Source organism: Stegostoma tigrinum, chromosome 42 (assembly GCF_030684315.1).
Source record: "Stegostoma tigrinum isolate sSteTig4 chromosome 42, sSteTig4.hap1, whole genome shotgun sequence".
Classification (NCBI taxonomy): Eukaryota; Metazoa; Chordata; class Chondrichthyes; order Orectolobiformes; family Stegostomatidae; genus Stegostoma; species Stegostoma tigrinum.
In genome coordinates, this window is record NC_081395.1 from 6,676,193 (window position 1) to 6,701,192 (window position 25,000).

Sequence of the window (25,000 nt, forward strand, 5' to 3'; positions counted from 1 at the left end):
GTGCTGGGGAGATGGGGAGCTCGGGATGAGGCTGTGCGGGGTGTAAGCAGCTGTTATTGTGGTGGCTTATGTCTCTGTCTGCGTCTCTCTTGCTCATCAGTTCGATAACTTCAAGCGAGTGTTTAAGGTGGTGGAGGAGATGAAGGGCCGCTGGTGGAGAACATTCAACAGAACTTCCTGCTTTCGGACAGGCTGGCAGGGTAAATACTTCTCTCCCACTTCCCACTTCCCACTTCCCTTTGGTAGCTGCGACACAGATGCTAATTTTACATTCATTTGTGAGATGTGGTCATTGCTGCTCAGGCCCAGGCATTTGTTGCCCATCCCGAATTACCCCTCAGAGAAGGTGTCTTCCTGAACGGCTGCAGTCCTGTAGGATTACCCTCCCCCACCGCCCTCCACGTCCCCCAAACAAGTGCTTTCAGGGAGGGGGCAGCATGATTTTGATCTGTCGATGCCAGAGGAACAGCCAATATATTTCCGAGTTGGAAAGGTGCGGTTCTCAAAGCGGAACTTGGAATGTATATCCTCCCCCGCCGACTTGCAAAGGGGCAGTGTCAGGTGCTGGGGAACAGTTGCTGCTCAGTTCCACCTCTCCCCAATCTCGAGCCGCGATCGGAGAGAACTTTCCTGTCAGTGCATCCTTGCAGAAGTAAGTGGGCCCTTCCTTCAGGGCTGTGGAGCTGAAAAGTGTTTCTGTGAACTTTGCTTCAAACCTCCGCCATCTGCCCCTCCGCAGAGTTGATCACCTTGTACCGCTGCATTTCCCCCTAATTTTATATTTCATTTCTTTGCACGTGATCCCATCAGCTTCAGTGGGAGCCGACCCCCCCCCCCGCCACTTTCCCACCTGCGATGTCCCTGCCAATCGACGTGCGATGGTAGCAGTGCATCTCAATGGCTCTGCCTGCATTCTCTGAAAGAGAGAACTCCATTCTGATGGGGAAAGGTCATCAACCTGAAACATTACCTGGGTTTCTCTCCCTCACCTCCCACACCCCCAGCAGACCCTACTGCGTCTCTCCAAAACTTCGAATCATTTCCCTTTATTCAGATTTCCAACATCTTGCTTCTGTGTTGTGAGATAGCGGAGCCTGCCTGGCTGAGATCCCGTACATGTTTACGTGACCGCTTTTCACAGCCCGGAGAATCGGAGAATCTCTACAGCTTGGAAACAAGCCATTCAGCCCAACAAGTCCACACCGCCCCACCAAACAGCATCCAACCCAGACACATCCCCCGGCCCTATTCCTGTAAACCTACATTTCCCACGGCTAATCCACCTAACCCACACACCCCTGTACAATACGGGACAATTTAGCACGGCCAATCCACCCTAACCTGCACACCCCTGGGCACTATGGGACAATTTAGCACGGCAAATCCACCCTAACCCACACATCCCTGGCACTCTGGGACAATTTAGCACGGCCAATCCACCCTAACCCGCACGTCCCTGGGCACTATGTGGCAATTTAGCATGGCAAGAAGAGCTGGTCGACTGGAGTGCATAGGTACGTCTGGAAAGTCAGTGGGCGAGATGGGAGCAGGGATGTGGGAAATCAGCCTGGAGGCATGGGAGGGAGCGAGGAAGGCTCTTTGATTGCAAGGACATTGGGATACAGGATAAATATGTTTTGCGGGCGAGAGCGCCCCCTGTGTGAGGTCGTGGCCCTCACGTTTCCGGAAGGATATACTCCCATCAGACGCTGAATGGTCTCCAGGAGGAGGACGAGTTGTTCAGTGAAAACAAGCTGAGTCAAAGGGCTCGATACTCCTGGAGTTTAGGAGAACGGGAGGTGATCGTGTTGAAACAGTTGGGATTCTGAAGGGGCTCAGAGAGGAGTAGAGGCTGAGAGATTGTTTGCCCCTGCACTGGGTGGGGATTGGATGCAGGGAATGGGAATATCCTAGTGCACAGGGTGGAGTTGGTGGGGTGGGTGGGGCGCGCTGTCTCAGTATGGGGGTGGGGTGTTACATTTCTTCAGTCAGAGTCTGGCGAGTCTCTTGGAATTGAGTGTATTTAAGTCCGAGATTGGCTCTCGACTGGGTCAGGGGACAAAGGTTTTGGGGAGAAGGCAGGGAGAATGGGGTTGAGAAACATATCAGCCATGATTCAGTGACCGAGCAGACTTGATGAATCTCTGGAGGGGTTAGTGAGCGGTAAAGTGGGGTTGATATGGAAGGTCAGCCGTGTTGAGTGATAGAATAGACTGGAGGGGCTGAATGTCCTTCTGCTTTCCCATCCCCTAATATTAACTTGAGACATTAACTGACCACAGTGTTACATTAACGAGACTGTATCCGCTGTTCCCCCGTGGTCCCCTCTACATCGGAGAAACCAAGCGGAGGCTTGGGGACCGCTTTGCAGAACACCTCCGCTCAGTTCGTACTAAACAACTGCATCTCCCAGTCGTGAGCCATTTTAACTCCCCCTCCCATTCCTTAGACGACATGTCCATCCTGGGCCTCCCTGCAGTGCCACAATGATGCCACCCGAAGGTTGCAGGATCAGCAACTCATTCCGCTTGGGAACCCTGCAGCCCAATGGTATCAACGTGGATTTCACAAGCTTCAAAATCTCCCCTTCCCCTACTGCATCCCAAAACCAGCCCAGCTTGTCCCCACCTCCCTAACCTGTCCTTCCTCCACCTATCCCCTCCTCCCACCTCAAGCCTCACCGCCATCTCTTACCTACCAGCTTCATCCTGCCCCCTTGACCTGTCCGTCCTCCCTGGACTGACCTATCCCCTCCCTACCTCCCCACCTACACTCACCTCTACTGGCTCCATCCCCGCCTCTTTGACCTGTCTGTCTCCTCTGCACCTCTTCTCCTCTATCTATCTTCTATCTGTCTCCTCCTCTCTCCCTATTTATTTCAGAACCCCCCTTTCCCCTCCCCCGTTTCTGAAGAAGGCTCTAGGCCCGAAACGTCAGCTTTCCTGCTCCTCTGATGCTGCTTGGCCTGCTGTGTTCATCCAGCTCTCCACAGCGTGTCTGTGAGGCGGCAATTTACTGACGCGCAGTGAGATCACTTAGCACTGTGTTCAACTGGAGTTTAGGAGAATGCAGGGACTGATCCCGTTGGAACTTATAAAATTCTCACAGGACTGGACAGATTAAACACAGGATGTTCGTAATGATCAGGGAGTCCAGAACCAGGGGGTCACAGCCTAAGGATACACAGCAGGCCATTTAGGACTGAGATGAGGAGAATTGTCTTCACCCAGAGAGTGGGAGCCTGTGGAATGAGACACTGATGCTGCAATGTTGAATGCTTTCAAGAAGGAGTTGGATATAGTTCTTGGGGCCAAGGGGAATCAAAGTGTTTGCGGGGGCACAAAAGCAGGGACAGGGAACAGAGTTGGGTGGTTAGCTGCGATTGTATTGAATGGCCTACTCCTGTTTACTGGCGTTTAGAGTGCCTTCTATCTGACAGGAGAGATTTAACCTTGTCCCTTGCCAATTGCAGTGGCTCACTAGAGTGTGCTGTGGGACTGGATTTCCCTTCAGCTGTCACAACTCTGCCTTACAGCCAGCAATGCAGGGGGGGTGTCACTGTCGGTTCACTTAAAGACAGTCACTGTGTGTCGGAGGCCCCCACATCCCACAGCCCTGCTGCCAAACCACAGAGGATTGTTTGAGTGCTTGCCTCCTCACTGCCAACCGCACTCTCCCATACTTCCCAATCACAGGAAAGCTTCGCTGAGCCCCTTTCGGTCGTGCGGTTCACCCATCATCAAATCCACAGGGAGCACCTTGGACCCACAGCTGGGTCTGGTTAGCCCCCACCCGGCCAGATGTGGTTATAAAGCATTCCTGCCCACTTTTCCCTGGCACAGTCGCCTACTATCCTGGGATTGTTCCAGACAGCGGCATTGCACCCCACATGCTCCCCACTGCCACCTCCCATTTCTGTCACTGAATTGTGTCACATCAGCACACCCCCTCTTCCCCCCCCCCCCACTGTTTACAAACTCTGAGCTTCCTCCCTCATCTCCCCCCCGCCTGCAAACCCACCACCACCCCCCTCTTTCTCTCTCTCTCTCTCTCTCACTCTCTCTCTTTTACGTGTTTTAAGTGCATGCGCTCTCTCTCCCCCCCCTCCCCGCGCGCCCCCCCTCCCCCGCGCGCCCCCCCTCCCCGCGCGCCCCCCTCCCCGCGCGCCCCCCCTCCCCGCGCGCCCCCCCCTCCCCGCGCGCCCCCCCTCCCCGCGCGCCACCCCTCCCCGCGCGCCACCCCTCCCCGCGCGCCACCCCCCCTCCCCGCGCGCCCCCCCCCTCCCCGCGCGCCCCCCCCCCCTCCCCGCGCGCCCCCCCCCTCCCCGCGCGCCCCCCCCCTCCCCGCGCGCCCCCCCCCTCCCCCGCGCGCCCCCCCCTCCCCGCGCGCCCCCACCCCCCCCGCCGCGCCCCCCCCCCGGCGCGCCCCCCCCCCCCCGCGCGCCCCCCCCTCCCCCGCGCGCCCCCCCCTCCCCGCGCGCCCCCCCTCCCCGCGCGCCCCCCCTCCCCGCGCGCCCCCCCCTCCCGCGCGCCCCCCCTCCCCGCGCGCCCCCCTCCCCGCGCGCCCCCCTCCCCGCGCGCCCCCCCTCCCCGCGCGCCCCCCTCCCCGCGCGCGCCCCCTCCCCGCCCCCCCCCTCTCCCCGCCCCCCCACCCTCCCTGCGCCCCCCCTCTCCCCGCCCCCCCCCACCCTCCCTGCGCCCCCCCCTCTCCCCGCCCCCCCCCCCCACCCTCCCTGCGCCCCCCCCCCCCCCGCCCTCCTCTCTCCCTCACACACATGCGCACACACTCTGTTGTCACCAGGGCAAGGCATGGCTGCTGCAGGTTCCTTCCCCATCTCCCTGGATTCATTCTCTCACTTTGACCTTCTCTACCAGTGTAGAAAAATCCCAGTGTCTCCAGTTATCCTATTGCCCAGATCGTTTCCAGTTTTCCCAGGGATTCATCTGATATGACCCCACCACCTCAACCCCTTCGTGCCCGTTAAGATGGGGCGGAAGCCCATTGAGCCTGCTGCACCACTTGATCATGACTGATCTGTTTCTCAACCCCATCCTGCCTCCCATGACTCTTGACCCCCATAACAATCAAGAACTGACCTGTCTCTGTCTTAAAGTCACTCACTGACCTGTCCTTCACAACCCTCTGTGGCATTCAATTCCACAGATTCACCCCCTCTCTGGCTGAAGAAATTCATCCTCATCTCAATTCTAAAGGGTCGTCCCTGAGCTCTGAGGCTGTGCCCTCAGGTCCTTGTCTCTCCTACTCGTGGAAACATCATCTCCAAGTCTATTCTATGCAGGCCCCTCATTATTCTCTAAGTTTCAATCAGATGCCCCCGCCTCTTTCTCAACTCTGTTGAGTGCAAACCCAGAGTCTTTAACCGCTCCTCATAGGACAAGCCCTCCATCCTCAGGATCATTCGTATAAACCTTCTTTGAAACCCTTCTAAGGCCAGCACATCCTTCCTTAGATACGAGGCCCAAAACTGCTCTCGATCTTCCAAATTCAGCCTGACAAGAGCCTCAGCAGCACATCCCTGCTCTTGTAATCTAGCCGTCTTGAAATGAATGTTAACATTGCATTTGCCTTCCTGACTGCCAACTGAACCTGCATGTTAACCTTAAGAGAATCCTCAACTTAGACTCCCTCGTTATTCCCTTCCCCCATTAGAAAACAGTCAGTGCCTTTATTCTTCCTAACAAAATGTATAACCGCACGCTTTGCCACAAATCGTATTCCGTCTGCCCCTCCTTAGCTCACTCTCCACACCCTGTCCAAATCCTTCTGCACCGTCCCCATTGAATCTGCTCATGCCACCTTCTCGGGCAGCCTGTCCCAGATCCCGACAACCCCTGCGTCTCCTGCGGCAGCGGCGGGGGGGGGCTCCGGGCAGCTTGCTGTCATAAGATTTTAACCTCCTGCCAGCAAATACTCCCTCGTCCCAGGCCAGGGAGATGCTGAAGAGGAAGTAGGGTGGGGTGTGCGCAGGTGTGGGTGGGAGGGAGGGAGGCGGTGAGGGGAGTGGTGATTAGTTCTTGTCTTTCAGGTTGTGGTAAGTTGACTTGACGCCAGAGAGGAGATGAGGCTGGTCCAAGGCCTCCTAAGCATTGGTGTCTCTTCTCTTCCCTTCCCCGACCCCTCCCCTCCCAGAGATTACGCTGCCGTTGTGTTTTTCGCCAACAACCGGTTTGAGACAGGCAAGAAGAAACTCCAATACCTGACCTTCGAGGACTTTGCCAGCTGCGCCGAACAGCTCATTCGGAACTGGACTCTCGGAGCTGTGGGTGAGTGCAGCGGGGAGGGGTGGCATCCTGGAGCCCGGGGCATAGAGGGTAAGGTTTTTAACCTGGGCTGTAGTCCGGGTCCGGACCCAGCAAGCTAGCTCTCCAGAGTTGACAGGGAGCACTTCTTCCAGGAAGATCTCCACTTTACACTTTCACGGGATGTCGCTGTCAGTGGCAAGGCACGGTATTTATTCTCCCGTCCCTAATTGCCCCCTTGAGAAGGAGCTGCTGAGTTGCTATCTTGAACCCACCCGCTGTGGGTTGACCCGCAATGCCCTCAGGGAGGGAATTCCGGGATTTTGACCCAGCAGTAACAAAGGAACAGGGAGTTGTTTTCCAAGTCAGGGCAGGGAGTGTCTTAGTGGAGAGCTGGAAGGGGTTGGTGTTCCCATGTACTTGCTGCCCTTATCCCTCTAGAGGTTAGAGATTGCCTTTCGAGACACCACTGTCCAGTTCTCTCTTTTAAATCTGTGACCAGCAGTGCAGCGATAACTGTGTGCGGCGAAGGCTGGGATGCACGATTCCTGAAATCACAAGCATGCCTCTTTCCCACAAACGTGGACAGAACGTGTGTTTAGGAATAGCAACACCTGTGTCAGAGAAACGGCCCTTACGCTCAGATTCACTGGAGTGGAGCTCTGTCAGTCAAGGGAAGGGATTTGGAACTCGAGGTCCATTTTACAGCTTGTATTGAGCAGATCCCCACCCCAGATTACTCCCATCTGTTGTCTGAGCTGCAATTTACAGAGCCTGCCCAGGGTAGAAGGGCAGGAGCGGTCTGCTCGGGGGACAGGAGCTCACCAACATGACTCTTATGCTTCGCAGATAGTATGGTTGATGATATGGATGTTGACCTGGATAGAGAGTTCCTGCAGGATCTGAAAGATCTCAAAGTCCTCATTACCGATAAGGATCTCCTTGATCAACTCAAAAGGTAAAGCAATGCAGCCAATCTGTCCCGACCACGACCCCGACACTCACCATTCAGCATGAAGCGCTCTCTGCTCTGCTAAAGTGACCATGACGATCCCTCTATTCTTTTAACACTTCTCTCATTACTGTGCCCCATCGAATACTCCCAGGACACTGAAAGCATGGGGTTTGACAGAAAGTAAATCTTCAGCTCTTTTAAGCTGAAAAGCAAATCTCTCTATACTCTTTTAAGTGGAAAATAAACTGAAAGTGAAGCTCTCTCTACATTGTCCCCCCATCAAACACTCCCAGGGACAGGGACAGCACTAGGTTAGATACAGAGTAAAGCTTCCTCTACGCTGTACCATCAGATATTCTTAGGATAAGGACAGGATTAGAGAGTTGTTCGTTCTGGGTTGATTTGTGTTGGGTGATGAGTTGGGTGTGTGACTTCCTCTGGTTTTAGTTTTAGGAGATCATGTTCAGAGGGGAAGTCAATCTCATTTTGTTGCCCTATGTGTGTGTGTTCTTCCGGCAGCCTGGTGTGTACAGCACTGAGAGGCAAAGTCAGCACCTTCTCTGAAATGGAAGCCAATTTTAAGGTAAGACTGAAACATTCTCATGGCATCTTGGTCAGCGTGGAGCCTGTGACTCCGTTTTGCCCGATGAAAGTAGCAGTGACCACTTAAGAAGAATTTCTGTTCATGATAAAGTCAATTCGAAACAAAACTAAAAATATGAACTATCAGCGTATGGCTCTACCAGTTAAAACTCCTAATTTCCTTTCAAACCACTACATGTACAGACTAACTCCAAGTTGGAAAAAAATATTGGTGTTAGGGATGGAAGGGATAAAAATGGGTAAATAATACAATAGCGATAATCTGCAGGCTTTTTCAAGGTGTCCCTTTCTCCTCCCAGACCTTCTGATCACCAGAATCCTTACTTTCAGATTCCCAGTTTGCCAGAGACACAGGGAATTTATACATTAACTGTTCCGTTTCACAGCACATAGTGGGAGGGAATAACTGAATGGCTTCGGGTTTGAGTTACTTTTCTGCCAGTGTATTGTATTTGCACGTTTTCTCTCCCTTGCCCGATCTCCCTCGCCTGCGTGTCTGCCCGCTCTCGCTCCCCTGCCTGCACATCCACCCGCCCTCCCTCCGTCCTCTGCCCGAGTGCCTGCCATCCCTTCCTCTGCCCCCCATGCGCCCTCCCTACTTTGACTGCGTGCTCTTCCCCTCCCTCGCCCATGCATCCTCCCCCACCCCTCCCTCACCGGCGCATCCTCCCTTGTCCTCTTGCTGTACCCGCCCTCGCCATCTCTCTCCCTCACACTCTCGTAGAACTCTTGTCGCCCTGGTACCATTCAGAGCGCTGTTGACATTTGGCTTCCACAGTGCACAAACCAATCAGCTACCAGTCACTGGCTGAATCTCCGCTCTATGTACCCACCCCTGTGGTGCTGTGCAGCCTTGTCTGACCACCTGCGCTACTTGACCAAAGCAGCACTGTAAACACCATTCCCAGTGAGTTCCAGAACCTGCAGCAAGTCCTTCCGCAGTCTGAGGTTTGAAGAGCCATCATTTCCCCACATTAGTCGACAACCAAAAACAAACGCTGCAGTAAATGGAACGGTTTGGCCTTTACCTGTGGTTCAGAGTGATTTGTTTCTAAAGTGACGGAATGGGTGCAATGCTGAATAAGTCTGTGCCGTACTCCGAGTTCCCGTCTGCCTTACAGAACCTCTCTCGGGCTTTGATTAACATTGCCGCCAAGCTCATCCACACCAAGGACGTCCGGGACCTCTTCATTGACCTGGTGGAAAAGGTGGGTCTGATGTGTGAACGTATCAAACAGCAAGAGGCCATTCACACCCTGCATTTGGTGGATCTGAGCCTCCATCGAATGCTGGGCTGGGGATCTCCACAGGCTGAGGACTGCTCCTGCTGAGAGAACTATACTCTTGCTCTTGGATAGGAGAAAAGGAGAGCCCCTCGTAGATTTAAAAATGTGCCCTCTCTCCTGAACGAATTTAAAAAATGTAGGACATGTGGCTAATGCTGGCTGGGTCAGCATTTTTACTGCCCGTCCCTAAATGCAGTCAAGAATCAACCAGGTCAGTGTGGGGACTAGAGTCACGTGTAGGCCCAACCGGATAAGGAGGACGGATTTCCCTCCCCTAAAGGACTAGACGGGAATAGTCATCATTAGGTGAGTTCCCTTTTCCAAATGTTTATTGAATTTGTATCTACATTAAGCAGCTTGTGTCCCTGAGGAAGGGCAGGCCCGATCACATTTTTGCCCCGTACCCTGACAGAGGGGGGCAGGGAGAGGGAAAGGGGGAACCCCGCACTTCGATCGGGAGCCGAACTTCCCAAAGCCTCCGGACTCACTCTGCCTCCCTCTCTGTCCCGGACAGTTTATCGAGCCATGCAAATCCGATCGGTGGAGCAGCAGCGACGTCTCGGCTTTCCTCACACAGTACACCAACACTGCCCGCGCGCTCGATGCCTTCAAGTAAGCCAGCACAGGGGCGGTGGGAATACTGCCGGAAAAGGGCCGGGAGGAATTCGGGAGAATCTATCTACACCGCCCCCCCCCCCCCCAATGGAGTTCAAGTGTAAACCTCAGGAGGAAACGGTGCTGGACCAGAGGAAGGTTCATTGCCCTTTTGTAGAGACCTTCATGTTCCCTTGAGATACTGGGGTTTGCCGTGGACCAGGCATCAACCGTGGTGGGTAAGAGACCAGCCAGGGCAGGCCATTTGACCCGAGTCTGCTGTGCCATTCAGCGGCTGATCTGATCATCCTCAACGCCGCTTTCCTTCCTTGTCCCCATCACTCTCAATTCCTGTCCCCGCTTAAAAATCCACCCATCTTAGCCTTGAATGTACATAATGACCCTGCCTCCTGCGGTTAGGAACTCCACAGATTCACTCCCTCCTGAGAGGAAACCTTCTCCTCCTCTGTCTTCAATAGGTCATCCCTGTTACTCTGAGATGAAGACACCTGATATCATAGACTCTCCCACGAGGGGAACAACCTTGCGTCATCCCCCCTGTCGTGTCCTGGAAGAATCTGTAGGTTCCAGTAAGGTCTCTCTCTCTCTTCTAAACTGCAGCGAGTAAAGGCCTGATCTCCTTAATCTGTCCTGATCAGACAGTCCTTCAATACCTGGGATCAGCCTAGTGACCTTCTCTGGACTGCCTCCAATGCCAGGATATCCTTCCCCACATAAGGGAGCTGTTACACTATTCTAGCTGTGGCCTTGCATGGTTTAAGCAGGAGTTTGCTAATTCCGTACTCTATTCCATTCGGAATAAGGAACTTATTTTGAACTTAGCAATGCTACAGAAAGTAATTCCTTGCTTTCTCCCCCAAAGCCTGTCCCACCATCTACATGTCACAAGGCAGGAGTGGGGTGGAACACCCCCCACTTGCCCCTGGATGGGGGCAGCCCCAGCAACACTCGAGAAGCTCGACCCCATCCAGGACAAAGCAGGCCCCGCTTTGATTGGCATCACATCCACAAACATCCCGTCCCCTCCACCCACCGGCGCTCAGTTGCAGCAGTGTGTACTATCTACAAGATGCTCTGCAGAAATTCACCGAAGATCCCCAGACAGCACCTTCCAAACCCACGACCCACTTCCATCCAGAAGGACAAGGGGCAGCAGGAACATGGGAACACCACCCCCTGTACATTCCTCTCCGAGCCCCTCACCGTCCTGATTTGGAAATATATCGGCCGTTCCTTCACTGTCACTGGGTCAGAATCCCAGGACTCCGTCCCTAACAGTGCTGTGTGGGGTGACTTTACACCACGTGGACTGCCGCAGATCAAGAAGGCAGCTCCCCACACCACCTCAAGGGGCAACTAGGGATCAGAAATAAAGATGGGCTTAACCAGCAATGCCCAAGTTCAGTGAGGCCATTTTTAATGGGTACTTTCTGAAATGTGGTCACCATTTCAATATGAGCAGTAAGTGGACTGAAAATTTGTTAAAATATTATCTGAAAACTATATTTTGGGCATTAGAAATTTCAGCTACTGAGGGTCTAGTGATGGCAATGAATGTTCTTTATGGTGCGTGCTAGTGGCCTGTGTTAGGAACTGCAGGAAAACCAAGCTGGCCATTTTCGACTTAAGCTTATGAAATGATTTTTAATTTTTTTCCGCGAAGACTTTAATAAGCTTGCAGATGAGGCTTAGCTCAGGCAAATGTGAGGCAGTAGATTTTGTTTGGAAGAGCAGGGAGGTCAATTACTATTCAAAAGTTGAGAGTCCAGGTGGCATAAGGATTGTGGGAAACCTCAGCGTACAGATGAACCAGTCACTAAAAACTGTGTTTAGGGTCTGCGGCTAAATAAATCAGCATGAGATTTGTCTTTCTAGAGGGTTAGAGTTATAAAGTGAGGAGGTTGTTCCTGTATCAAATGTCAATCAGACCACACTGTGTGCTCGGTTCTGGTCTCGATATTTTGAACAGCATGTGGAGGTACTGGAAAGGGTGCAGGGGAGGTTTATGAAGATGATGCACATCGGGAATAGACTGACAGACTGAGATGTGACCCCAACAGAGTTCTGAGAGTGGAGACTCTTGTGGGGAACAACATCACTGCAGGCCATCGATTTATACAACAGGCGTCAAGAATTCAGGAAAAGCCCAGAGAGCAGGGATAATGTGGGAATCGCTCCCACAAGTAGGCGAGCTGTCTGTTTGCTGGAGAAGTACACAAGGAAAGAGTTGGATTCAGGCGAGGTTGAGGGTGGCTCGAGTGGAGTGGAATTGGAGGGATTGGGCTGAATGGCCTGAGTTTCTCTCCATGAGATACAGGAGCAGAATCAGGCCATTTGGCCCATCGAGTCTGATGTGCCATTGAATCATGGCTGACAGGTTTCTCAACCCCATTCTCCTGCTTTCTCCCCGTAACCCTTGATCTTCTCACTGCTTAAGAACCTATCAATCTCTGTCTCTGTGCCCTCTTGTCGACTGTGTTTTCTTTACCTAGACACCAGTATCTATGGGAGCGATACATGGGAACCATCAAAAGCTGCATTATGAAGATGTACCACGAGTGAGGGTTCCTCACGTCAGACACGGACCGGCTGTGAGCTCTAGCCGTGATGTCTGGAAGAAGAGCAGGCTGTTCTGCTTCCCGCTACAAAGAGCCCGTATTGGAGTTTGCTCCTGATGATTCCCAGTTGGGGAGGGGGTGTTTCAGTGCTGGCCTTGCGGAGAGAACGTTGTTGCCGCCATCTTCAAGAAGCAGATCCTGGCTCTCGAGGCCTGTCTCTCTCCCTCGGGATCTTCTCTGGAAAGGGATGTTGTCCCTCGGCCTGGGTTATTGTTATCAGCCTCTTCCCCAGGTCAGCGAGAGGCTCTGACTGTTCAATAAAGCTCTTTGTTTGTTCTAACCCCTGCCTGACTCTCGCACTTCTGTTCGTAGGGAAACACCCTCCCACCGCCCCCGCTGTCTGCGCGTCTCCCCCACCACCCCCTCCTCTTCCGCCCCTCTGTCTGTCTCCCCCAACCCCCCACACTCCACCTCCCCCTTCTTCCCCACCTCTGGGTGTTACCCTCCCCATCCCTCCGGGTGTCTCTCCCACACCCCCTCCCCTCCTCCCCCCCCCACCCCTGTCTGGTCATCTCCCCCCTCCTCTCACTGCTCTCTGGGTGTCTCTCCCCCACTGTCCTCAGTATGGACATCTCCCACCCAATCCACTCCCTCCCACCCCTGTCAGGGCATCTCTACCCCCACCTCTGTCTGGGTATCTTCCTCCCACAGCACTTCTCCCCGCATCCCCCCACACTTCTGTCTGGGCATCTCCAACCCACCCCCTCCCTCTTCTTTCTCCGCCCCCCCCCCCCCCCCCCCCCAAACTCCGTGTGGACATCTCCCCCCTCTGTCTGGATGTCTCCCTCCCCAACTCACTCCCTCCCTCCTTCCCCCGCTGCCCCCCTCCCCGTCTGGGTGTGTTGCCCCCACACTCCCCCTCTCTGCGTGTCTCTCCCTGCGCCTGCCCCCCCCCCCCCCACCTTGTCTGGGTGTATTTCACTTACTCAGGGTCACCCCCAGGCTCGCTCCCCTTGACCGAGGAGACAGTAGCAGACGGGTCGACCCCTCTGTTCCCTGACACTGTGGGACCTCCACGAGGAATTTCGCAGTCTCCCCGGGAGGTGACATCAGCAGGTCGCTGGTCTCCAGATCCCATTCCTTCGCCCTGGGTGTCCCGCCAGTCTGCCTGGGCAGGCCTCCTGTAATTCCTGAGAATTGTTGGGGGTGGGGGGGGTTCCTCCTAAGTGTCACTGCCTTGGAAATAAAGATGGCAGCCTCCCTCCCAGTCCTCTCTCACCAGCGACCACAACCCCCATGTGGCAGAGGGCTTCTGTTTCACAGAATGGTTACAGTCTGGAAGGAGACCGCTCAGCCCATCATGTCAGCACCAGTTCTGTCACCTCATGCCAATTTCCTGCCTTTTCACCGCGCGCCATTTCGGATCCAACCATTCAATCTCCTCTTGAACATCTCAGTTGCATCAACTTCCCCTACATTTCCAGGCACTGCATTCCATTACCACACTCGCTCTTGTTTGCATCCAGCCCCCCTGAAAACCTCTCAAATCCCCCCACTCCCTCAGCTGCCTTCTCTTCCCAGGAGAGCAGCCCTCCCCACACCCAATCTGTCCTCATCACTGAAGTTTAACATCCCTGGAACTATTTGTGTGAGTCGCTCCTGGGTTCAGCAAGCAGCTCAGAGCTCCTACAGATCCAGGGGCTTTGTGAATTCCCTGGATGGGGGTTGCTGTCGATTGTAGGTGGGGGGCGGTGATGGGAGGTGAGGGCCTTTGCGATCTTCAGATAGCCGATTCCAAAGCCAGCCGATACCGTGGGAGCACAGTGTTCCTGTTTGAGGCTCACACCATCCTGACTGGTAACTGTATAGGTTGTTCCATTCTTGTTGCTGGGTCAAAACCCTGAAAGCCCCTTCTCTACAGTGCTGAGAATCCTTATACCACACAGTTCAGACTGAACAGTCCATGCCGCACATGATCCTGAACTAAACTATTCCCACCTTCCCACTCCTGGCCCGTATCCCTCCAAACCTTTCCTGTTCACGTACTTATCCAAATCCCTTTTAATTATTATAATTGTACCCACATCCACCACTTCCTCAGGAAGCTCATTCCACACACAAACCACCCTCTGTGTAAAAAAAATTCCCCCTCGTGTCTTTTAAATTTTTCTCTCCTCACCTTAATAACGTGCCCCCCCCCCCCCCCCGGTCTTGAAGTCCCCCGTCCTTAGGACAAGACAGCTATCATTAACTCTATCTATACCCCTTGTTATTTCATAAACTTCTATAAGGTTGCTGCTCAATTTCCTATGCTCCAGTGAAGAAAGTCCCAGCCTCTCCTATCCAGCCTTCCCTTATAACTCAATCCTTCCAAATCCAACAACATCCTGGTAATTTCCTGAAGAAGGGTCTAGACCCGAAACATCAGCCTTCCTGCTCTTCTGATGCTGTGTCAGATCCCTTTCTGCTGAGCCCATAAACTCTTCGTATCTGCTTTTCTATTTCTTGCTAACTTTCTCTTATCTAATCGTCCCTTACTTAGTAATTATTCCATCATTCTTTGCTGTTTTTCAGACTGTGTCCAATTTTCTAACAAGTACTTGCGCAATGCTCCTGTCAGTCTGATATTCTCATTCATTATTCCTACTAACTACCCTGTGTGCTCTGAAATGCCCCTCTCTCTCTGTGATACTGTGTCTCTACTTTGTGCCCTTACCAACAATACCCAAATTCGAGGATTAAAGAGACATTCCATTTCAATTCCAGCCCTCCGTCCACCGTGTCCCCCAATCTCATTGCCTAACGCTCAATCCATCACAATCTATCCCATTGATTCCTGGTCCTAACATCGTTCCTGTACCCATCAATCCGAACCTCCATGCCCCTTCCATTACCTCCTTGCCACCGCACTTCCCTCGCCCCCACTAACCACTGAATTCCCATCAACCCCCACTCCTAGAGTCATCCTGATCCTCTCGCCCTCTCCAATCCCATCAACCCTGATCCCATTGCTTCCAATCCCATCACCACCCTCTACCTAATCCAAATTGGTCCACGATCCCTCATCAGCTCTCCATCCTGTTACTGTTTGAATCCCATTATCCTCCTAGCCCATTGTGCCCGATCCCATCGAACCAACCCCTCCAAATCCCGCCCACTCCCATCAAACCTATCCCTCTGAGTCTCTTTGCCCCTCCCATCCCCATCAACCCTCCCATCCCAATTTGCCCTCTGTCCTGAATCCTACCACCCCTCCCATCCCTGTTGACCCTCCCATCCCCATAGACCCTCCCATCCCCATCACTTCCACCCTCCTGAATCCCCATTGCCCTGCCCATTCCCATCTTCTCTCACATCCCTGTGACCCCTATCGCCACCACCCTCCCATCACCCCTCCCATCCCCATCGCAATCACGCCTCCCATCTCCATTGCCCTGCCCATTCCCTGTCACACCATCGCCCCCACCCTCCCAAAACCCATCACCCCTCCCATCCCCATTGCCCTGTCCATTCCCGTCATGCCTCCCATCCCTGGGACCCCTCCCATCCCTGTCATCCCCATCGCCGCCACCCTCCTATCCCCATCGCCGCCACCCTCCCATCCCTATCAAGCCTACCCCTGCTCCATTGCCCCCTCCAGCCCTCAGCTGCCCCTGGCCCACAGCCCTTCCTCTGAGTTCTGCTGGTTGAGGTGCCCAGGGTAAGGGTTAAAGATTCAGTGAAGGCTGAGCTTGCAGGCTCTGCCAGCCACAATGCTCTGGGTGTCAGACGTGGCGCCAAATAAGTATAGGCCTTCGGTTCTCTGGGGTGTCTGTCTGTGACGGGGCTGGGAGGGAGGTGATGGTGCAGGAACTTGAAATGAATGCGTGATGGGCCTCACATCCTCCTCTGGGTCTTTAGTCAGAGTCTGGTGCAGGGTATAATGTGGTAGGAATGTGCTGTAACCACTAGAGCGCAGAGAGCCTCTCCTCTGCAACACCTACAGACAGGGCTGGCTTGCCTTGAGAAGAAACTCTTCGTGCTCGCAAAACTTCAAAGGTCTGAGCAAGTGCCGATAGTCAAGCAGCTGAGAGCTGGAGGCAGATACCTGCAATCCCGGCTGAGGGGTTTTCCAAATAAGTACACTCAGTTCAGGATAGACAGACAATTCCCATCTATCCTTCGCTTCCCCCCCTTCTCCTTCTATTACACCCAGCATCGCCTCGTTTCACATACCACAAACCCCAAATAAAGCTTCTACCCCCCCCCCACCCCCCCAACAGAGGTGGCTTTCCCTCCTAGCCCACCCAGCAGAGAACTCTGTGACAAGGCTTTGACCCGCAGTACCCATGCTAGCCCTCTAGGCAGGACAGTGAGAAAGGCATTTGGTTCGCTCGCCTTTATTGGTCAAGGGGTTGGGAGGGTCATGTTCAGGCTGTACAGGACATTAGTGAGGCCACTTTTGGAATACTGCAGTCAGTTCTGGTCTCCCTGCTGCAGGAAGGATATTGTGAAAGGGCTCAGAAAAGATTTACAAGGGTGTTACCAGGGTTTGAGCTACAGGGAGAGGCTGAAATAGGCTGGGGGCTATCTTCCCTGGAGCGTTGGAGGCTGAGGGGTGACCTTATAGAGGTTTATAAAATCATGAGGATAGGGTGAATAGGCAAAGCCTTTTCCCCAGGGTGGGGGAGTCCAGAAAAGAGAGGTTTAAAGTGAGAGGGGCAAGATATAAAAGGGACCTGAGGGGTAACTTATTCACACAGAGGCTGGTCTGTGTATGGAATGAGCTGCCAGAGGAAGTGGTGGGGCTGGTACAGTTACAACATTTAAAAGGCATCTGGAGACATGAATAGGAAGGGTTTAGAGGGATATGGGCCAAATGCTGTCAAATGGGACGAGATTAAGTTAGGATAGCATGGACGAGTTGGACCGAAGGGTCTGTTTCCATGCTGTACAAGTCTATGACTCTATTCCAACTATCGCTCCTGCCATTTCAGTAAACAATCCCATTCCTTTATGGATCACGCGATGGACCATTCCCTCCACAACAATCTTGGGCATTGTGCTCCATTTCCGAACCATTAAATCCAAAGGAACATTTCCCCCAATGGAATCACAGCCCTCTTTCCCTTGCCAGTTTGAGGCCTTTCTCCCCATTGGTACTCTGCGAGCCCCCGCACAACGCTGAAGACAGAGATGAGGAGGAATTTCTTCCCTCAGAGGGGCCTGAACCTGTGGAATCTGAGGGCTGTCGATGCCGGCCACCGAGGACATTCACGCTTGAGATGGAGAGATTTTTATTCGGAAAGGGGGATCAAGAGTTAAAGGGGAAAGGCAGGAAAGTGGAGTTGAGGATGATAGGAACAGGAGTAGACCATTCAGCGCCTCAGGCCTGTTCCACCATTCAACCAAATCATGACTGATCTGTGGTCTAACTCCATAGACCTGCCTTCAGCCCTTAATACTCCTGCTTAAACAAAATTTGTTTCTCTCAGATTTAAAAGTAACAAATGATCTGGCACCTACTGCCATTAGCGGACAGAATTCCAAACCTCTCCTACCCTTTATGTGTTGAAGTGCTTCCTAACATCTCTCCTGAACGGCCTGGCTGTCATTCTCACTCTATGTCCCTAGTTCTAGAATCCACAACCAATGGGAATACTTTATGTACTTTTGCCTTTTTCCATTAATATCTCAAAGACCTCAATCAGATCACCTCTTAAGCTTCTAAATTCTACACAAAACAGGCTTCATATGTATAATCTATCTGCCGGAAGTCCAACTCTCTCTCAGCCATGGTTTAGCAGAGCCAACTCGATGGGCCGAATGATCTACTTCAGCTCCAGAGCCTTCTGGGACACCTCAGTCAGATCTCCTCTTGGCTTTTCTCAAAGAGGACAGCTCCGATAGCTCAGATGTGGGTTGGCATGGACAAGTTGGGCCAAAGGGCCTGTTTCCATGGCTCTATATAGCAGCAACATTGGACCATTCAGCCCATCAAGTCTGCTCCACTGTTCCATTGTGGCATGTATGTTTCTCAACTCACCCTCCCTCGAACCCTTGATTCTCCCTTACTTATCAAGAACTTATCTATCTCTGTCTCAATGACCTTCCCTGAGACAATGAGCTCACAGATTTGTCACCTTTGGGGCTGAGGAAATTCCTCCTCATCTCAGTTCTCGAGGATCATCCTTTCACTCTGAGGCTGTGCCCTTAGGACCTAGTCTCTCCTACTAAGGGAAACCCCTTCTCCATGTACACTCTATCCAGACGTCTCAGTATTCTGTAAATTTCAATCAGTTTCACACCTCACCACCTCCAGATTCCTTCTAAACTCCACTGAGTACAGACCCAGGGACCTCAAACATATGACATGCCCTTCATCCCCAGAATCATTATTGCAAATGTCCTCTGAAGACCTTCCAACTCCAGCACGTCCTTCCTTAGATACAGGGCCCAAAACACCTCACAATATTCCAAAAGGGGTCTGACCAGAGCCTCATACAGCCTACGCAGCACATCTCTGCTCCTGCCTCCTCGACCTGTCCACCTTCTCTCCCACCTATCCGCAACCCCCCCACCTCACCTAACACCATCCCACCTACCTTCCCCAGCCCCATCTCTCCTCACTCTATTTATTTCAGAGCTCCATTCCCCCTTCCCCCATTTCTGACCCGAAACGTCAGCTTCCCTGCTCCTCTGGTGCTGCCCAGCCTGCTGTGTTCCTCCAGCTCCACACCTTGTTATCTCTGCTGTTGTATTCTATTGGATTCAAGAGGCTACACAGGGGAGATGACCAGGGGGTGCTGGATGGGGGAGTACCCATCAAACCAGACTGGCATCAAATCACCCTGGCCCTGGAACATGTAGCACTCTCTCTCTGGACCAGGGGCACACAGGCTGAGAGAGTGGGTCTGTCCTTGTTCAGAAGGCCAGGAGAGTGAGAGATGGGGTGGGTGGGTGGAGTTGGGGAGATGGGTGTAAGAACGTACCAGCTCAATTCCCCAGCAATACGTCCTCCTTATCAATCAGGCATCTCACCATCGACAGAGGGAATACTGCACAGCTCCCTCCGCACAGTCTGTCCCTGGGACCCCCTCCCAGAACTGACTGGTCACTGCCCCTGTGACCCGCACCCCAGAACTGACCAGTAACTCTGTCCCTGTGACCCGCCCCCAGACCTGATCGGTCACTGTCCCTCTGACCTCCCCCGCCAGAACTGACCGGTCACTGTCCCTGTGACTCCTACAGAACTGACCAGTCACTGTCACTGTGACCCCCCCAGAACTGACCAGTAACTCTGTCCCTGTGACCCACTCCCAGAACTGATCGGTCACTGTCCCTGTGACTCCTACAGAACTGACTGGTCACTGTCCCTGAGACCCCCCCAGAACTGACTGGTCACTGTCCCTGTGACTTCTACAGAACTGACTGGTCACTGTCCCTGTTACCCACCCCCCCAGAACTTACCGGTCACTCTATCCCTGTGACTCCTACAGAACTGACCAGTCACTGTCACTGTAACTCCGACAGAAGTGACCGATCACGGTCCCTGTGACCCGCGCCCCCGCCAAGAACTGACCAGTCACTGTTCCTGTGAACCCCCCCACCAGAACTGATCGGTAACGCTGTCCCTGTGACATCACCCCCAGAACTGACCGGTCAGTGTCCCTATGACAACACCCACCCAGAAGTGACCGGTCACTGTCCCTGTGACTCCTACAGAACTGACCAGTCACTGTCCCTGTGACCCCCCCAGAACTGACCGGTAGCTCTGTCCCTGTGATTCCTACAGAACTGATCGGTCACTGTCCCTGTGACCTCCCCCCCCAGAACTGATCGGTCACTGTCCCTGTGACCCACCCCCCAGAACTGACCGGTCACTCTATTACTGTGACTTTTACATAAGTGACCGGTCACTGTCCCTGTGACCCACCCTCCCCAGAACTGACCGGTCACTCCATCCCTGTGACTCCTACAGAACTGACCAGTCACTGTCCCTGTGACACCCCCAGAACTGACCGGTAACTCTGTCCCTGTGATTCCTACACAACTGACCGGTCACTGTCCCCGTGACCTCCCCCCCCAGAACTGACCGGTCACTGTCCCTGTGACCTCCCCCCCAGAGCTGACCGGTCACTGTCCCTGTGAACCCCCAGAACTGACTGTTCACTCTATTACTGTGACTCCTACAGAACTGACCGGTCACTGTCCCTGTGACCCGCCACCCCCCCACCCCAAGAACTGACCAGTCACTGTCCCTGTGAACCCCCCCCCCCAAGAACTGATCGGTAACTCTGTCCCTGTGATTCCTACACAACTGACCGGTCACTGTCCCCGTGACCTCCCCCCCCAGAACTGACCGGTCACTGTCCCTGTGACCTCCCCCCCAGAGCTGACCGGTCACTGTCCCTGTGAACCCCCAGAACTGACTGTTCACTCTATTACTGTGACTCCTACAGAACTGACCGGTCACTGTCCCTGTGACCCGCCACCCCCCCACCCCAAGAACTGACCAGTCACTGTCCCTGTGAACCCCCCCCCCCGCCAAGAACTGATCGGTAACTCTGTCCCTGTGACATCGCCCCCAGAACTGACCGGTTACTGTCCCTATGACACCCCCCGCCCCAGAAGTGACTGGTCACTGTCCCTGTGACTCCTACAGAAGTGACCAGTCACTGTCTCTGTGACCCGCCCCCTCCCAGAACTGACCGGTCACTCCATCTCTGAGACTCCTACAGAACTGACTGGTCACTGTCCTTGTGACCTGCCCCCCTGCCCACAGAACTGACCAGTCACTGACCCTGTGAACACCCCCTCCCCCCCAAAACTGATCGGTAACTCTGTCCCTGTGACATCTCCCCCAAGAACTGACTGGTCAGTCTGTCTGTGACTCCTACAGAACTGACTGGTCACTCTGTCTGTGACTCTCACAGAACTGACCGCTCACTCTGTTCCTGTGACCCTGACAGAACTGACCGCTCACTCTGTCCCTGTGACCCTCACAAAACTGGCCAGTCATTCTGTCCCTGTGACCCCCTGAACTGGCCAGTCACTCTGTCCCTGTGACCCCCTTAACTGGCCAGTCACTCTGTCCCTGTGACCCCCTGAACTGGCCAGTCACCCTGTTCCTGTGACCCTCAGAACTGGCCAGTCGCTCTGTCCCTGTGACCCTCACAGAACTGGCCAGTCACTCTGTCCCTGTGACCCCCTGAACTGGCCAGTCACTCTGTCCCTGTGACCCCCTGAACTGGCCAGTCACTCTGTCCCTGTGACCCTCACAGAACTGGCCAGTCACTCTGTCCCTGTGACCCCCTGAACTGGCCAGTCACTCTGTCCCTGTGACCCCCTGAACTGGCCAGTCGCTCTGTCCCTGTGACCCTCACAGAACTGGCCAGTCATTCTGTCCCTGTGACCCCCTGAACTGGCCAGTCACTCTGTCCCTGTGACCCCCTGAACTGACCAGTCACTCTGTCCCTGTGACCCTCACAGAACTGGCCAGTCACTCTGTCCCTGTGACCCCCTGAACTGACCAGTCGCTCTGTCCCTGTGACCCTCACAGAACTGGCCAGTCACTGTATCCCTGTGACTCCCAGAACTGGCCAGTCACTCTGTCCCTGTGACCCCCAGAACTGGCCAGTCGCTCTGTCCCTGTGACCCTCACAGAACTGGCCAGTCACTCTGTCCCTGTGACCCCCAGAACTGGCCAGTCACTCTGTCCCTGTGACCCCCTGAACTGACCAGTCGCTCTGTCCCTGTGACCCTCACAGAACTGGCCAGTCACTCTGTCCCTGTGACCCCCAGAACTGGCCAGTCACTCTGTCCCTGTGACCCTCACAGAACTGGCCAGTCACCCTGTTCCTGTGACCCTCAGAACTGGCCAGTCGCTCTGTCCCTGTGACCCCCTGAACTGACCAGTCGCTCTGTCCCTGTGACCCTCACAGAACTGGCCAGTCACTCTGTCCCTGTGACCCCCAGAACTGGCCAGTCACTCTGTCCCTGTGACCCTCACAGAACTGACCAGTCGCTCTGTTCCTGTGACCCTCAGAACTGGCCAGTCGCTCTGTCCCTGTGACCCCCTGAACTGACCAGTCGCTCTGTCCCTGTGACCCTCACAGAACTGGCCAGTCGCTCTGTCCCTGTGACCCCCTGAACTGACCAGTCGCTCTGTCCCTGTGACCCTCACAGAACTGGCCAGTCACTCTGTCCCTGTGACCCCCAGAACTGGCCAGTCACTCTGTCCCTGTGACCCTCACAGAACTGGCCAGTCACCCTGTTCCTGTGACCCTCAGAACTGGCCAGTCGCTCTGTCCCTGTGACCCCCTGAACTGACCAGTCGCTCTGTCCCTGTGACCCTCACAGAACTGGCCAGTCACTCTGTCCCTGTGACCCTCACAGAACTGGTCTGTCACTCTGTTCCTGTGACCCTCACAGAACTGGCCAGTCACTGTGTCCGTGTGACTCTCTGAACTGACCACCCGGTCACTCTGTAACACCGCTCCCCCCCCACCCCCCCCAGCCAAACTGACTGACCACCCGGTCATTCTATCCTTCTCTTGTCTCCTCTAACAGTGCCAATCCCTACCTGCCTTTCAGTTCCCCCTCTCTCCTCCCCTCTATTTCCTGCCTTTCTCCCTGGATCATGCTCCCATTCCTCACGGAGTTGAACAAACACTGAGCTCAGTCCCTGCCTCCCAGACCCTCCAGCGTAGGGAGCCTGCTGTTCTGAAATCTGTGATTAACTTTGTGAAGTCAGATCCGAACTGGCAAGCTGGGAGCAGTTTGGCAAACAACACAAGAATTCCGAGTGGAGAGACTGAGAGAGCAAGGAGCGAGAGAGAGAGAGAGAGAGAAGAGCAAAGGGAGAGAGACAGAGAGAAACAGACAGTGAGAGAGAGAAAAAGGAAGGACAAACACAGTGAGAGAGATAGAGACACCGTGAGAGATTTAGAGAGTGTTTGAAAAATCTCAAAAGAGTGGATTATTCTCTCATCTGCCTCTGTCACTGGGTCTTTCTGCAAAATTGCCTCCTGGTGAGTAAAGGGGAGACTCTAGTACAAGTTAAAATAACAACTTCTCTTGTTTTTTTGGGAAAAGTCTCTGTTTTCTGCAGGAGATCAATGTTTGGGGAGGTTGGGGGGGAGGGAGATTGTGAGGCCTGTGGGGAAGTGGGAGGAGGTCACAGTTATAGACACAGCTACAGACCGCTGAAGTTTTATCTCTGGGACTACAGGGTTCACACATCGCTGAAATACATCTCTCCACTGCACCCCACCACCCCCCCCCCCACACCACCACCTTCCCCTTACCAGGGACAGGCTCAGCAAGCCTCTCACTGTGAAATTTAGCCGTCTTTCGCTGCCTCTGTCAGGCAGCATTATCAGATTGGAACCAACACATTGATCTCTCAGTAAAAACATCACTTCAAACAGTTCTCCCTCTCAGAGCAATGATCCTCTGTTTGTGCGTGAGTGCATGAGTGAGTGTGTGTGTGTCTATAATTTGCAAAATGTCTGTGTTCTTTGCAAAACGTCAGGTGTAAATATTTGTTTAAATTCCTTCTGCTGCAGTATTTAACCCTGTGCTATCCCTGTCCTGTCCCTGGCAGCGTTTGATGGGGGACAGTGTAGAGGAAGCTTTACTCTGTATCTAACCCTGTGCTGTCCCCGTCATTGGAGTGTTTGATTGGGAGACAGTGTAGAGAGAGCTTTACTCTGTATCTAACCCCGTGCTGTCCCTGTCCTGGAAAGTGTTTGATGGGGGGACAGTGTAGAGGAAGCTTTAGGCTGTATCTAGCCCCATGCTGTCCCTGTCCTTGGGAAGTGTTTGATGGGGGGACAGTGTAGAGGAAGCTTTACTCTGTATCTAACCCCGTGCTGTCCCTGTCCTGGGAAGTATTTGATGGGGGGACAGTGTAGAGGGAGCTTTAGGCTGTATTTGGCCCCATGCTGTCCCTGTCCCTGGAAAGTGTTTGATGGGGGGACAGCGTAGAGGAAGCTTTACTCTGTATCTAACCCCGTGCTGTACGTGGTGGATGGGACAGTGCTGTGATGAGCTAAGTATTGTAGAGCTCAGGTTCACTGCTGGTCTGTACTTGCACAAGGACTGAGACAGGCTGTGAATTTCTGCCAATTCAGCTTCACCTGTATCGGCTCCGCCTGTGTCTGCATCCTCGCTGTGCGAGTGGCGCTGGCAGGCAGACAGGCAGTTATGTGCTCAGGTACCACTGCGACTGTGTGTGTCTGTGTATATCTCAGGGTGTGTGTGTGTGTGTGTGTGTGTGTGTGTGTCTGTGTATATCTCAGGGTGTGTGTGTGTGTGTGTGTGTCTGTGTCTGTGTATATCTCAGGGTGTGTGTGTGTGTGTGTGTGTGTGTGTGTGTGTGTGTGTCTGTGTATATCTCAGGGTGTGTGTGTGTGTGTGTCTGTCTGTGTATATCTCAGGGTGTATGTGTGTGTGTGTGTGTCTGTGTATATCTCAGGGTGTGTGTGTGTGTGTGTGTCTGTGTATATCTCAGGGTGTGTGTGTGTGTGTGTGTGTATATCTCAGGGTGTGTGTGTGTGTGTCTGTGTATATCTCAGGGTGTATGTGTGTGTGTGTGTGTGTGTCTGTGTATATCTCAGGGTGTGTGTGTGTGTGTGTGTATATCTCAGGGTGTGTGTGTGTGTGTGTGTGTGTCTGTCTGTGTATATCTCAGGGTGTATGTGTGTGTGTGTGTGTGTGTGTCTGTGTATATCTCAGGGT

General features: G+C 53.7%; 2 protein-coding genes across 3 annotated transcripts in view; both read left to right on the forward strand.

Moving 5' to 3' along the window:
* LOC125449321 (acidic fibroblast growth factor intracellular-binding protein) overlaps positions 1-12,617 on the forward strand; it is a 16,101-nt gene extending 3,484 nt beyond the window's left edge. Inside the window, 8 exon segments of the mRNA XM_059641661.1 lie at positions 51-146; positions 149-200; positions 6,151-6,284; positions 7,110-7,218; positions 7,735-7,798; positions 8,940-9,026; positions 9,619-9,716; positions 12,212-12,617. Of these exon segments, the coding sequence (XP_059497644.1) occupies positions 51-146; positions 149-200; positions 6,151-6,284; positions 7,110-7,218; positions 7,735-7,798; positions 8,940-9,026; positions 9,619-9,716; positions 12,212-12,281 (710 nt within the window). The 3' untranslated portion in view covers positions 12,282-12,617.
* Positions 12,618-22,900: 10,283 nt separating this feature from the next.
* LOC125449273 (EGF-containing fibulin-like extracellular matrix protein 2) overlaps positions 22,901-25,000 on the forward strand; it is a 23,399-nt gene continuing 21,299 nt past the window's right edge. For both annotated transcript variants that reach the window (XM_059641460.1, XM_059641461.1), the window contains exon 1: positions 22,901-23,289. The gene's annotated coding sequence lies outside the window, so the exon portion shown is untranslated. The remainder of the gene's footprint in view (positions 23,290-25,000) is intronic.